This window comes from Mustela nivalis (assembly GCF_964662115.1).
Source record: "Mustela nivalis genome assembly, chromosome: 8".
In the NCBI taxonomy this organism is placed as follows: domain Eukaryota; kingdom Metazoa; phylum Chordata; class Mammalia; order Carnivora; family Mustelidae; genus Mustela; species Mustela nivalis.
In genome coordinates this window covers 53,202,960-53,218,838 of record NC_139027.1, presented here as the reverse complement: position 1 = coordinate 53,218,838, position 15,879 = coordinate 53,202,960, and the positions used below count along the sequence as shown (strand labels likewise).

Below are 15,879 nucleotides of genomic sequence, written 5' to 3'. Positions count from 1 at the left end.
GGAGAAGGGTGTACAGGGGATGAGAGAGAGCTAAATTTTTGCTTTCCATACTATATATTGCCTAAAATGGAGAAAAAAAAATCAGGAACTAGCAAGATCAGCATGTTATTCTGAAACATATCAAATGAATCAACCAAAAGTGGTTGTCTCTGGGACGTTGCAGTGACAGAAGAGGGCCCCTCAGAAAAGTGCTTGAAGTTTTTGGGAAAAAGCTTAGTTCACCTATGTGATTTAAGTTGTGAAAAAATATAAACTCAAAACGGAACCAAATCTTCCACAGCTAATACACAGCTGGACCAGAACGTGAACTCATGTAACCGAGTTCCCGATCGGATGTGTTGATTTGTGACCTCGTAAGGGGCCTATGTCCTCCTAGTTCCACACCCGCCTAGCACAGAGCCAGCCCTCAAACATGTTTCTGAACCAGTGGGAGAAAGTTAAAGAATGGGATTACTTTCATAATATCAGAAAAAGAATGAGAAGGGCATTCCAGGCAGAGGAAACAGCAGAAGCAAAGACAGGAAAGGGAGTGTGTGTGAGAGAGAGCTCAGCAAGGCAGGGACAGCGGGAGGAGGGGCAAAGAGAAGCAGCCAGAAAACCCAGTGGCTGCTGGCGGGAGATGCAGTGAGGCTGGTTGTCCCGAGCTCTGTGGAGGGGGGCGGGCGCACACTGATGCTTTGAGGATGGATCTGGGGGCCCTATGTATTTGAGCCTTGGGGTTTTTTGTTACTGTTTTGCAATGATGATGACAACACTTATTTCTTTCAGCAAATGGTTTCTTCTCAAATGGTTTCAGCTTTTTGGAATCTAAAGTAGTATGAGGCTCTCTAAAATCCAGAGGTCTTTTTCAGTTCACCCAACTGCCGTACAGGCTGGTTACGCTAAGTGATGCCCGAAGGGCCAACTCCACAGCGGAGAACAGGAAAGCAAAGCCCCGTGGAATCCCTACAATGCCACCTTCACTCATTTTATCGGACCTCTTTTTGTTCTTTACAAGAGCATGAAAATCCCAGGCATAAAGGAATCATCTCTAGGTGAATATCTGGATCAGATGTTACCATTATTCATACATTCATTTCATCCAAAAAGTCTATTAAGTACAGCTGACACTTGAAAAACGGGCGTTTGAACAGCATGAATCTAGATGTGTATTAATTCACTTAAATATGGTACAGTTCTGTAAATGTTACTTTCCTTATGATTTTTTTTCTTTTTTTTTAAGTAGGCTCCAAGTGGGGCTTGAACTCACAGCACTGAGATTAAGACCTAAACTGAGATAGAGAGTCAAACACTTAACCCACTGACCCATCCAGGTGCCCCTCCTCATGATTTTCTTAATATTTTCTTTCCTTTAGCTTCCTTTATTTCAAGAACACCGTGTATAATACATACAACATATGAAATGTGCATTGACTGTTTATGTTACTGGTAAGACTCGCAGTCAACAGCAGGCTGCTACTAGTTAAGTTTTGGGGGTGCTGAAAGTAATAGGAGGATTTTCAACTCTTCTGGGGTCAACTCCCCAGCCCCTGTATTGTTCAGGGATCAATTGTATTTACTTTATGCCAAGCAGGCTGCTGAAATATAAAGGTTCTGATTTTTTATTTTATTTTTAAATTTTTTTTAAAGATGGACCTTCTTTATTTTTTTTTCAAAGATTTTATTTATTTATTTGATAGACAGAGATCACAAGTGGGCAGAGAGGCGGGCAGAGAGAGAAGGGGGAAGCAGGCTCCCCACTGAGCAAAGAGCCTGATGTGGGGCTTGATCCTAGGACCCTGAGATCATGACCTGAGCTGAAGGCAAAGGTTTAACCCACTGAGCCACCCAGGCCCCCGGGTCCTGATTTTTTAAAAAACTTACCTTCTGATGGCAGAATTACTTATAAGATAAAAAGATAAGCAATATAATTGGTGTAAACAAAGGTCTTATGGAAACAGAAAGGAACAAAAGACTATCTAAGTTAAGCCTCTGACTCTTGATTTCAGCTCAGGTCATGATCTTAAGGTTGTAAGATTGAGCCTGTGTCGGGTGTGGAGCCTGCTTAAGACTTTCCTTCTCCCTTTCTCACTGCCCCTCCCCACCATACTTGATCTCTCTCTTAAAAAAAAAAAAAAAAAAAAAAAAAAAGACTATTTAAGTTTTTTAATGTGTAATATCAAATAGAAGTGAAAGTAAGAGATTATCAAATTCCCACATACCCACCGATCTGCTTCGATCATAACCCTATGCCAACTCTCTCTTCTAAATCTACTCATTAACTTTAAGACATCATGTTATTTTATCCACAAATATTGCAGCATATATCTCTGACAGGGACTCTTTCTTTAAACACAGTATGAATCTGAATTGTGAAAACAAAGTTTTTAAGATGTGAGGTATAATTTACATATAGTAATAATGCACAGATCTTAAGGTGTTCAGTTGAATTCTAACACTTGTATAGCCCTGTATAACCACTACCCACTACCCAAAACAAGATATAGAATGTTTCTATGGCCCAGAAAGTTCCCACACACCTTCTTCTAGTCAATTTCCCACACTCAGATGACCACTTCCTGATTTCTGTTCCCACAGATCACTCTTGCCCAGTCTTGGACTTCTATAAATGAAATCATAGAGTATGTATGAATAAGAAGTTTCTAGTCCAAGAAAAGGAAAAACCATCTCTGGAGGACAGAACTACACATATAATATACAAAGGTATATTCACAGAATGCTGAGAAGCTCAAGAGGGATAAAAACCAGGATTGGGAGTAGACAAGTCTAGAAGAGGAGGCTCAATGGAGACCTAGGGTTTCTGGATTCAATACCATAGTTAGTTCTGGGAATGAAGTCATGAAATAAACTTAGCCCGATGCACAAGCATTTCTCTGACCTTAAAAGTTGGCCAATTCTCTTAGTACCCTCTTTCCTCCTCAACCTCCAGCTAATGGTGACCAAGACGGCAGAAGCAAGCTCTACCCCCAAGCCTCTTCACTAGCATCTTGTGCTGAGGCTCCTCTGCCATCTCAGAGAAGGAACAAGCCTCCCCAAACCCCCCATCACCCTTCTTAGGAGAGGGCACATTTTCAACAAGCAATCCCAAGTCTCAGGGGCAGCCTTACCATTATCTGGATTTCTCTCTTGCACACCTGGAGATCATGCTCATTGTTGACAAACATGCGTTTCAAGGCACATTTCATTCCATTGCTTGTCCTCACCAGAAACACGATGGCAAATCCACCTGTGAGGGAAACACACATACAAGCTCTTTGAGTCATATTCAAAAAGCCAGTCAGACAACCACAGTGGCTGCAGCTTTGTGCTGTCACCGTTAATCGTACCGATGCCATCATCAGCTGGGCCTAAGGGCTGGCCTGGCCTAGAAGGCACTCTTGGATTCAAGGGTCTCAGGGATATTACCATGGGATTGGGTGGCAAGAGTCAGAAAAACTGCTGAACACCTCTGTCAGGAAAAGAGAAGAATAGTAATTATCTTGCAAAAAACCTGCCAATAAACAGATGAACAAACAGATGGAAGAAAAAAGAAATATATTCCAACCACTGTCCTAAGCACTTTGAGTTCTTATTAAATTCTTACTAAAATCCTGTGAGGCTGGGTATTATTTTTCCCTTAAGGACAATGACTAGCTAGAGAAAACAGAGGCTCAAAGAGATTAGATTCAACCAAGAACTTAAAAAAAAAATTAATTCAGCACTTAACCAGAGAAGCTTGGAAATTATTTTAATAATTGTATAATAACAGTTGTCAGATTCAAGATGCTTTCTCTTCCTTCTCAACCCTCCTCACTCCTCCCCCAACTTAGATCGACAATTGACCTTGAGGATTTCTCCTGCTTTTCCTGCCTTATGGGCTACTGAGAAGACACAAAATATAGGTATCAAAGTGTTCCTCAACACAGCAGACACCAGGAAAGTATAACTCAATTAGTGGGCAGACGTTTTAACACCCACATCAAACCTTTCTCTTAAAGACCAAATTTCATTAAAAATTTTTTTTATATAACTAACAGAAATCTTCAAATGCTCTGGATTGGTTACACCTTAGCATTCCTTAGATTCTTAGAACTCCCTCCTTCTATCTCATTCCCCAAACACTGTAGGAGGTATTTAGTGCCATTGTTAACAGAGGTTATAGAAAGATACAGTGCCATATATCTTTATCCATTCATCTGTTGATGGACATCTAGGTTCTTTCCATAGTTGGGCTATTGTAGACATTGCTGCTATAAACATTCGGGTGCACGTGCCCCTTTGGATAAAGAAGATGTGGTGTATATATACACAATGGAATACTATGCAGCCATCAAAAAATGAAATCTTGCCATTTGTGACGACGTGAATGGAACTAGAGGGTATCATGCTTAGCGAAATAAGTCAATCAGAGAAAGACAACTATCACATGATCTCCCTGATATGAGGAAGTGGAGATGCAACATGGGGGGTTAAGGGGGCAGGAGAATAATAAATGAAACAAGATGGGATTGGGAGGGAGACAAACCATAAGTGACTCTTAATCTCACAAAACAAACTGAGGTTTGCTGGGGGGAGGGGGGTCGGGAGAAGGGGGGTGGGGTTATGGACATTGGGAGAGTATGTGCTATGGTGAGTGCTGTGAAGTGTGTAAAACTGGCGATTCACATACCTGTACCCCTGGGGATAAAAACATATTATATGTTTCTAAAAAATAAAAAATAAAAAGGAAGATAAGTGCTGCAAAGCTGTCAAAGCTGAAGGCTTTGGGATAAGCATTAGTAAGACTGGGCACTTAGTCCATCTGTCTGCTCATAGACCATCATAATTTAGCTTGAACCATCCCACGTATTGACTCTGGGTAGCAGCAGCAACAACAACAACAAAGTTTCGAGGGTGGTCCTTGCACACAGGTGATCCCTGATTGGATGGAGACAGGCACAGAGGGAAGTCGCCAGTGTGGGAAGTTGAGCGGAGGCTCTGGTGTAGTGCTGAGGCTAAAAGCCACATGCAAAACTCAGAGAGAGCAAAAGCAGTGACTCTCTAGATCATGAGGCAGAAGACTGGAGTCCTGTTGCATCTCCCCCTATCTCCTCTGAGGCCCAGCGGCACCTGAGCACCTGTCTGTTGATGCCGGGGGCCATTTCCTGGTGTAGACACTCAATGTGCATTCTTTCCCAAGTCTCCTTGTCTAGGTTTCTGCAGCTTGTAACCAAAGAGTGCCTCAATCGGAAAGGATTCTTGCGTGTCTTCATCCGATACACACATTAATTCTGTGTTTACAAAAATGTTAATGGGCTCAAATGTTCCAAGTGTGCATGTTGACAGGGTCTACCAGACTTCATGTTTGTACATTTCCTATCATAGCTTCCTTCTTCAGGAGTCAAGTGAACATTCGCCGTGACGTCTTTAATTTCCACAGTCATCTTGAATCTTTGTATCTCAGTAACATTTCCCATTTTCTCGTAATACTTTACAGTCCACTCACACTGCTCAACTGTCAATTTTAATTCTAGAAATTCACTTTAAAAACTTGTTTACAACACTACCATGTACTGACAAGTAGGGGTGTTATGACATACAGACACAATCTCCATTTTAAGACGCGTATTTTTTCACATTCAAATTTTTAGGATATCAGAATTTTTCTTGCGATAAATATGTACATTGAATGCAGTAGTTGATCTTCTTTTTTCCAAAAAGCTATTAAATTCATGATGTAGGGGCGCCTGGGTGGCTCAGTGGGTTAAAGCCTCTGCCTTCGGCTCAGGTCATGATCCCGGGGTCCTAGGATCGAGCCCCGCATAGGGCTCTCTGCTCAGCGGGGAGCCTGCTTCCCCCTCTCTCTCTGCCTGCCTCTCTGCCTACTTGTGATCTGTGTCTGTCATATAAGTAAATAAAATCTTTAAAATAATTAATTAATTAATTAATGATGTATCTTATTTCCAATCAGAATCAGAAATGCTAATAGAAATTATTAAATGTCTATATGTATTCATAATTATTTTGTGGACAGCCCAAGTAGTCATTTTATAAATATTTCAATGTGTAAAGAGATTATTTATTTATTTATTTGAGATAGAGTGTGAGAGAGAGCACAAGCAGGGCAGAGGGAAAAGGAGAAGCAGGCTCCCCCGCTAAGCAGGGGCCCTGATGCGGGGCTCGCTGCCAGGACCCTGGGGTCATGACTTAAGCTGAAAGCTGGCGCCTAACTGACTCAGCCACCCAGGCACTCCAGGTATTTCATTTTTTTTTTTTTTTTTAAATCACAGGTCTACAGACTTTGTATCAACAGTGCTCCTAGAGAGAGTTAATCTTAGCGTTTGCTTTATGAAGAGATGAACTGAGTGAGGCTTAGGAGTCCCATGGCTAATTATGCAGAACCTGTCATTCTGCTGACTGTCCAAACAACGCTCTTTCCACTTTATTCATCTCAGAGAAAGTCTGTGTAACAGCCCCTTTAGATACTAAGGAGACACCACAGTGCTGCAGAACCTGAGGTGGGAAGGGCCATTTCTACAGTTCTGCGACGCACGGAACCAGGGCAGAGGACAGGGCAGTCCTTTTGGAAGCAGGCTAATGATGCAGCAATCCAAGATAACTGCCACCAGATGGGAGCAGTGTAGTTTTCTTTGCCAGGTAGCAAGATGACCTTTCCAGCTGAAACTGAAGAAATGTGGCAGATGTCTACGTCACAATCCAGGCAAGCACAAAGGGTTGAGATGAGCCAGCCAAGATTATCCAAGCCCGTGACCATCACAGATCTGAAGGTAAAGCAATGAACCTGTGTGCCTAACACAGATGGAACCACATGATTTAGCTTCTATGCCCACAAAAGGGCTTATTTGCAGGTGACAAGCATGTTAAGTCAAAGCTCCTTGATCAAATTCAAAGGCTGCTAGGATGTGTCAGTTTAAAGATGCTGGTTGCTAGCACTGTGCAGTCGACCAACTAGAGATGTACATTACTTGGTTCAAAAGAAGAGACGACACAGCACTGCTCGAGGTATTGCTCAAGCATAGAACCGAGGTGCCAGTACAGATCAGGGGACAAAGATTCTCGGCCATGGCTAAACAGAACCCAGGCTGTTACACAAGAAGGTAACTATACGCCTGACAGCAGAGATGCATATTTCAGATTGAGCTGCATCCCCAAACCTTGATGAAATGGAAAAACCTAACACTGAGCTGGAAACAGTTTGGACAGAGGTAAGAAAAGCTAACATGCAGGACAGCCTGTGCCAATCTGCCCACTGGAATCTGTGCCAGTCCCTCGGCCTACTTGCATTCTTTTCTGAAACGCTAAGATATTCCCTATGGTTGTGTTGGGATCCACTTTGAGGAGAAATTCGTGAATTTATGGAATCACAAAGGGACAAAGGATTCATTCCATGGTGTGAGGTAATCAACTGAAACAGCCATGATAAATTTTGACACAGACACACTTTAGCCCCTTAAATATGTCGGACCATTCTTTTATTCCCACAAAGAAACATGTGTTCTCCCACTTTCCCTAAAATATATAGCACTCTTGGGTATATCTCCTCCTCACTCTTTTTTATTTTGGCTTAAAAAAAATTTTTTTTTTAAGATATTTATTTATTTATTTGACAGACAGAGATCACAGATAGGCAGAGAGGCAGGCAGAGAGAGAGAGGAGGAAGCAGGCTCCCTGCCAAGCAGAGATCCCGATGTGGGGCTCAATCCCAGGACCCCGGGATAATGACCTGAGCGAAAGGCAAAGGCTTTACCCACTGAGCGACCCAGGCTCCCCACCAAAAATTTTTTCTATTAAAAAAGTATTGTTAGTTTCAGGTAGAATTTAGTGGATTCATCACTTACATATGACACCCAGTGCTCATCCCAAGTGCCCTCCTTAATGCCCATCACCCAGCTACCCCATCCCCCACCCACTCCCCTCCAGCAACCTCAGTTTATTCCCGATGGTTAAAGAGTTTCTTATGGTTTGCCTCCCTGTTTTCATCTTATTTTATTTTTCCTTCCCTTTCCCTATGTTCATCTGTTTCTTAAATTCCACACATAAGTGAAATCATATGATAATTGTCTTTCTTTGACTTATTCTGCTTAGCATAATACCCTCTTATTCCACCCATGTCATTGCAAATGGTTAAGATTTCATTCTTTTTGATGGCCGAGTAATAGTCCATTGTATGTGTGTAAGAGTGTGTGTGTGTGTGTGTGTGTGTGTGTATCTCACCTCTCTTTTATCCGTTCATCTGTCGAGAGACATCAGGGCTCTTTCCATAGTTTGACTATTGTGGATATTGCTGCTATAAACATTGGGGTATGGGTGCCCCTTTGAATCACTGTTTGTATCCTTTGGATAAATGCCTAGTGATGCAACTGCTTGGTCACGGGGTAGCTCCTCGTACTTTTTAATGATGTGAATGGGTACTTATCACTCACTACGAGATTAGAGATTTTTGTCTCCTCAGTTCCCCTCTGTATAATAGCTCCTAACATACATCAGGCACTCAAAAATTAATTAACTTCCTTCTGACCGTTACTACAGAGAATAGAAAAGTCTACAGAAGGTGGTGGAAGACCACGGAAAACTAAAGCAATGGCTCACACAACCATAGGAACAGCCACTACATAACTCCAGATAATCAGTGCCATAAGAATATGGACCCAGGTCTGCTAGTTCCTAAAGATAACCTGGGAACTCAAAACTGTATGTGAAATATCCACTTGTAAACACTGGTGACAATCACATTTTAAACTAACACTGGACAGGCTGACACTACAGAGCTAAAGGAAACACATCTGAAAGGCTGAGTCTCTGAGCGTAGTTTCCTCTATCTAGTCTAACCTCTCATCTTACTGATGGCCAGGGGAGAAAAGTCCCACAGCCAGTGGTACACAAAGGGGGGGGGGGTGGAGGAATATATATCTATATATATATATTCTTACACTGGTTATCACAGTTCTTGCCTCTCTTCCCTAAAGAGGAATTTATGGAATTTGCCCCTACCCAGCATCTGTATTTGACTTTATACTTTTTCAAAAGCATTTCAAAATACATTACTTCATTTATATTTTCACAATAACTGAATGAGGCAGATGAATTACCCAATGTCCTCATTTTCCTGATAGGAAAGAAATATAGAGATTAAGCTCTTTTTACAAAAATACACAAAGCTGGTTAGTGGTAGAGTGCAAACTAGATCCCTGGTCTTTGTAAATGCTTTGAACCAACTTTACATACAATACAATGTACCCTTCGAAGTGCAGAGTTTGATGAGTTTTCACACCTTTATACTCTCTTTCAACCATGACTTCCATCGGTCCATCACTATGAACAGTTCCTTGTACCTCTGCGTAGGCAACCACCCCCTGCCTACTATCTCATGTAACTTTTGATCTGCGATCAGTCCTGTGGATTAGTTTTGCTTGCTCCAGAATAAATGGAATCAAACAGTATGTACTATTCTGTCTGCTTCTTCTATATAATATTTCTGAGATTCACTCTCATTGTTAAATTTATTAGTAGTTTGGGATTTTTTAAATTGCAGACTAATATTGCATTATATAGACATTCTCCACAATTAGTTTAACCATTCATTCATCTGTTAAAGAATATTTCCACTATTTCTACTTTGGGCTGTTATAAATTAAATGTTCATACAGAAGTCCATTTTTTGTAGACATAAGTATTTATTTCTCTTGGGTAAATAACTAGGAATGGAATTGCTGGGGCATATGGTTAAGTGTATATTCTAAATCCAAAATATCTTCTTGAAATCAAGGGCATAAGATCCAAAGACCAATAGGGAGCAGACAGATCATGCAAAGGAGGGAAACAGTCCAGGTATCACAAAATGTCTAGACAGGGACCAGTGACACAGACTCGCTGTGTCTATGCGATGGAGACCACATCAACCAGAAAGAGCACGCCCCATGCTCATAGGCAGCCACTCCTCAAATCCAGCCCATCACTGCCAAGAAGGAATGTGGGCTGAGGGTTGCCAAGTTTTTTAACTTCCAAGAGAAGCTAGAGTTTTCTGTGAAATCTCCTTGTTTTTATTTTTTATTATATATTTTTTTAAGTAGGCTCCACATCCAGCAAGGAGCCCAAGGCAGGGCTTGAACACACAACCCTAAGATCAAGATCTGGGCTGAGCTCAAGAGTCGTACACATAACCAGCTAAGACACCCAGGTGCCCCCAAAATCTCCTGATTTTTAAATTCAGGCAACAAACTTTAAAAAAAAAAAAAAAAAAAAAAACCTCTTCAAACCTGTGCAGTTAAGGAAATCTATTTCCAGGTTGGGATTGAGCTAGAGAACGCTGCTGCTTTGTCTTTGAGAGCCTTGTGAGGTAAGCAGGGCATGTATTACAATCTCCATTTCGCCAGCTGGGAAACTGAGGCACTGAGAAGAGCCTAGATGGCCTTAGTCCTGCCACTTAACAGCAGGGCCAGGACTAGAATACAGGTGTGCCAGTTCCTGGCCCTCACCTTGGTCCACTCTTTTCCTGCCCCCATCTGCTCCCGTTAGCAGTAAAGCATGCACAGCTCTGCTACCAGGGGAGGTAATAAAAGACACAGCGACAGGCAGGGGGCCTCTCCAGCTGACCAGGTGGGAGCCTGGGTGCACGGCCCGCAGTGTCTGCGAGCTCCCACAGACAGTGACAACCAAGAGGCCAACAAACACCCACCTACTGTATGCTCACATCGAGGGCAACTTCGCCAAAAGTTGGAGAAGGAACAAAAATTTTCAAAGCTCTGTCACAGATGGCAAGGAGCACAACATAGATTTTACAGGAGAAAAGGTCAATCTGCATCATTTGTCAACACTGATTTCAGTGGGGACTTAGAGTTTGTTGTTTTCTTTTTTTTTTTTTAACCTCAATTTCTCCTTATTTGCCTCAAATTAAAAATCCACCATGTGCGAGCTCCTTCTGTGGAACATGTTTAAGCAGTCCCTTCCTCAGGCAGAAAGAACACCCAGATGGGGGAAGACTAGAAATATTCAACTTTCTCCCCCCATCTCCCCCCAAGAAGTGGAACCATGGGCACAAAGTCAGAGACTGGCAAACTCAGGCAGTGGTGCTGAAACACCAACCCAACCCAGTAAGTCCACAGCCCAGGCTGAATGTGGGGCAGACGGCAACAGACAGGCTCTTCCTTTCCAGCCCTGGGACAACTGGAGAGCAGCCCCAGCTCGGGGGCTTCTATGAAGGGGTTTGGCAGAAGTCTCTTTAAAAAAAAGAGAGAGAGAGAGACATTTCCAGGAAAGGCACCTGACTGCTTGGGACAAAAGGTTAGAGTTTAAGAAATGGAGCTGGCTCACACACCCCAGAGGCGTGGGAAGAAGCCCGCGCACAGAACCAGAGCCAGGGCACCCCGGGCCGCGTCCCCCAGTAGCTTAGGCCAAGCAAGAGAGGCTTCCCGGAGCTCCAGGGCCCACCACTGCTGTCTCGTTCCCATGGGCTTTAGTAAAGGAGAGAGAAAGGGTAAGACACAACAGTAGGGCCGTGTTCTTTGTTCACTTAAATCCACCGAGCAGCTTTCCTGGGTCACACAGAGCCATTTTCTATTCTCTCTACTACAGCCAGGGTGATGATCTTTTAAAAACAGAATGTGAGGATCATTCAGCTGCGTGGAGCCCCTCAGTGGCTTGCTGCCCCTCTGTGAATAAAGCTCCGAATGCTGGCGATGGCCTGCAAGACCGTACGTGACGGGACGCGACCTCTCGGCAGCCTCACTCCTGCACCCCAGCCTGCCACGGCTCTCTGTGGTCCAGCCCCAGCTGCGTTCTTTCTTTCTCAATGTTGCTTATACTCCACTCTCCCTAAGGATTTCAGTGCATGCTACTCCTTTTGCCCTATGCACCCTTGGTCTGACCAGCTCCTACAAGGCATCCTTTGGGTTTCAGGCTGTTCCTTTGATGAGGCTTCCTTGATTGCCCCTGGCCCTACCCCCTTCTGATTTAAGTTAAATCCCTTGTTATACACAGCACCCTCCACTTTTCCTTTGGGACACAGCAGGAGTGTAATTAAATACTTAGGTAGGTAATTCCTGGTCTGATGCCTTCTTCCCCTGAACCCTGTGAAGTGCACAAGATCAGGGACAATGACTGACTCTGCCACCCAGCACCGTGCCTACTGCATAAAAGGCACTCAGTGTTTGTGACACAATGTGTCTGCCCAACACCAAAATAGATACCCACTCCCCACCCCAGAAAAAAACCCCAAACAACAGAAAACACGACACAGTCCCAGGCTTTCAGATTAAACTCTAGTTTGGGATAGAAGGGACACATTTTGAGAAAAGGGCCCCGGGGATAAGGGGGTCTACCCCTACAGAGAAAAAAGCCCTGAGCACTCAGCCTCTCACTACAGAGGGCTGCAGGAGACGAGAGCCAACTGGACAGTCACATGGGCAGCGGGCTCACGGGGCGGCATCGTGGAGAGCTGCAGAGAAATCTCTGTGCTGTCACACAGTGACACTTTCTCTATGTGCCACTCCTTCTTTTAAAAATAACACTTGAGCTGGAAATGAAAACCCTCTTCGATGGAGAAGGAAAAGAAATCAAACAACCCCATGTTCCATCCTGCAGCATCCCTCCCCTGAAGAAGTGAAGAGCCTCTTGGGCCTGAACTGTCTCAGTCTCTGGTGCCAGCAATCTTCTGATAAGTGGTGTGCAAACAGACAGAGTGGCTGAGGTTAGCTCTGTCAGCCCCCGACTGCAGACATCCAAGCTCTGGTGTGTCTCTGCACCAAGCCTAGATGTGTGTTACTGGTCCACACTCTCCGAAGGAGAACTGGGGTTTTGGCAAAGGCAAAGGATGGCTGACAGTCTCTCAGCTCCCAACTGTTAGTTCTAGAGCATTCCATCTTCATTTCACGCTAAGGCCTTTTGTCTGAGGTTCAGGATTTCTGGATGTATGACCCATCACTACCATATGCCATCTCCAAGGTGTGGTCCCTCCCCCGGACTTGTGCACCAGTTCACCATTTCCTTCCCCTCCCAATTCCTGCCATCACCAAGCTGATCTCACTTTGAGTCTTAACAATTCTATCCCTTAAATTTCTCCAGGATCCATCCTCTCCACCCCATCCCTGGTGCTCCTGCACACTCTCCTCTTTTCTTACCAGTAGAACTAAAATACAGTCCTTCGTTTCTGTGCCCTGAATCCCTTTCCCTTCTAGAACTTCTATCTAATAATTCCTCTATTAGTTCCCCAACTCATACCTAATAACTCCTCTTCCCCAATTCATATCTAATAACTCCTTTTTTTTTAAAGATTTTATTCATTTATTTGACACAGAGAGAGAGAGAGATCACAAGTAGGCAGAGAGGTGGGGTGGGGGGAGCAGGCTCCCCGCTGAGCAGAGAGCCCGATGCGGGGCTCAATCCCAGGACCCTGAGATCATGACCTGAGCCGAAGGCAGAGGCTTAACCTGCTGAGCTACCCAAGCGCCCCTCTAATAACTCCTCTTAAAAGCATTTATTGGTTCCCCAAATTCCTTACACAGCACTATGTAGGAACCTTTATATCTTCCATTTTATTATGAAAAATTTCAAACACAGTCGAGACGATCATACTTCAAATAGCCACACACCCACCACCTAGAGTCTACAATGTTAACATTCTGGTACACTTGTTTTATCACATTTACATCATCATCTATGCAAATATAAACTCATCTTATTTTTTTTTAAACTTTTTTTTTTTCTTACAATTTTATTTGTTAGTTTGACAGAGAGAGAGCACAAGCAGAGGGAGTGGGAGAGGGAGAAGCAGGCTTCCCATAGAGGAGGGAGCCCAATGTGGGGCTCGATCTCAGGACCCTGAGATCATGACCTGAGCCAAAGGCAGATGTAACAAGTGAGCCACCCAGGCGCCCTAAACTCATCTTATTTTTTACCCATTTCCAAGTAAGGTACAGACCTCGGTGTACTTTATCCTAGAGGCTTTAGCATGCATTTCTTTAACTTGTGTCCAGAGTTCATGGTTCTTTTGGGGGGCAGGGAAGGAGGGCAGAAATGAAATCTATTTACAGTGAAATGTAAAAATCTTAGGTTTATTATTGGATGAGTTTTGATAATTATATACTCTCAATGCAACCAGACCCCTACCAAAATATCAGACCTTTCCATCATTCAGAAAATTTCCTCCTACCCCTTTGCAGATAATCCAACCCTTGTATCCCCCACCTTGAGACAACCACTGTTCTGACTTTTTCATCTATTGCTGGGTTTGTGGGCTTTAGAACTTCATATAAATGGAATCATACACTATAGGCTTTGTTGTATGTAAGGATCTTTCACTCACCATAATAGCTATATTCTTGAGTGTATTCGTATATCACTCTTATTACTAATCTATTTATGCTTTCTTTTACAGAGAGACATTGAGTTAATTCCAATTTAGAGATATTATAAAGGAAGCTCTATATGCATTCTTGTACAAGTCTTTTGTATCATAAAATAAATATTTCTTTCGGGTCAACAACTAAAACCCAAGAGTGTAAGTGCTGAGCCATCAAGCAGGTATATATTTAATTTTATAAGAAACTGCCAGACCTTCTCCCAAAGTGCTTATACCATTTTACACCCCCACCAACAACATATGACATATAATTAAAAGACAGCCCTGCCTCCTCCAGCTCTAGCTCCCAACGATCCCTCCTCCTCCCCCACCAAGCTTTCAGAACTTGAACTTTTCTGCAGCTTTATCCCTGTGAGAAGGTTCACCTGTGCTACTCCCTCCGCCTGGAATATCCCGTCCCAATCTTCTGCTCAACAGAAGTTCACGCTTTCTGTGAAGTCCTCCCTTTTCCTAACCATCACCCCCAGGCTTTCATATTGCCACACATTTGGCCATTACTTGCACTGTCACACTTCCCACAATGTGTTGTGATTATGTGCGATATGTTGATCTCTTCACTAGGCAGGCTGAGGTGAAGAGGGAGTGCTTGTCTGCCTTGGTAGCAAGAATGCTTGTTATGTGTTCATATTTTATGACATACTATGTGATACTTTACAAAGTGTTTTTTTTACATAAAGTGTACTATTTATACTTTATGATACTTGAATGTCCTCACTGAACACTAGTTTAAGGACTCTGAATACTGAAATCACAGAGATTCAGTGTGGCTAGGAAATGGCGGGCACTTGAGAAATGGGTCACCAAAGGAGATTAAAATGTCAGGAATCTCTTATTCCTCTTGGAATCCTCAGGGCTAGCACAGTGCTTGGTACAAGACAGATGATGAACGGAGGTCTCCTAAATAGCAAATCCAATAATGTTGTTTCTGTGCTTATAATTCTCTGCTAGCTCTCAACCAGCTGTAAGATCAAAATCCCATCTTACAATTATCATATGATCTCTCTGATAAGAGGAATTTGAGAGGCAGGGCGGGGGTTTGTGGGGGGGCAGGGAAGGAGAAAATGAAACAAAATGGGATCAGGAAGGAGACAAACCATAAGAGACTCTTAATCTCACAAAACAAACTGAGGGTTGCTGGGAGGTTGGGGTTAGGGACAGGGTGGTTGCGTTATGGACACTGGGGAGGGTATGTGCTCTGGTGAGTGCTGTGAAGTCTATAAGCCTGATGATTCACAGACCTGTACCCCTGCGGCTAATAGTACATTATATATTAATAAAAAATAAAATTAAAAAAAAATCCCCATCTTAATGTGGTATACAAGGCCCATCATAATCAGCAGCCCACAGTGAACCGAGCTGTCTGGCAGTATCCTCTGTTGCCTCCACGCTCTTTCCTTATATTCTCTATCTGGAATCCCTCTCTTCTGTTTCATTAGTAAGCTGTGGCTCTAAATACAAGTGTACTCAAACCAGAACTCCTTTGTGAAATTTCACCTCACAGAATGCCCATCCCCACGTTCTTTTCTTACCCTAATTATATCACA

At 43.2% G+C, this 15,879-nt stretch overlaps 1 protein-coding gene across 19 annotated transcripts in view; it reads right to left on the bottom strand.

The window, feature by feature from the left end:
• The window catches only part of AAK1 (AP2 associated kinase 1), a 172,568-nt gene that overhangs the window by 89,581 nt on the left and 67,108 nt on the right, over nucleotides 1–15,879 (bottom strand). For all 19 annotated transcript variants that reach the window (XM_082744039.1, XM_082744051.1, XM_082744052.1 and 16 more), the window contains exon 3: nucleotides 3,108–3,226. In XM_082744039.1, the coding sequence (XP_082600165.1) occupies nucleotides 3,108–3,226 (119 nt within the window). The remainder of the gene's footprint in view (nucleotides 1–3,107; nucleotides 3,227–15,879) is intronic.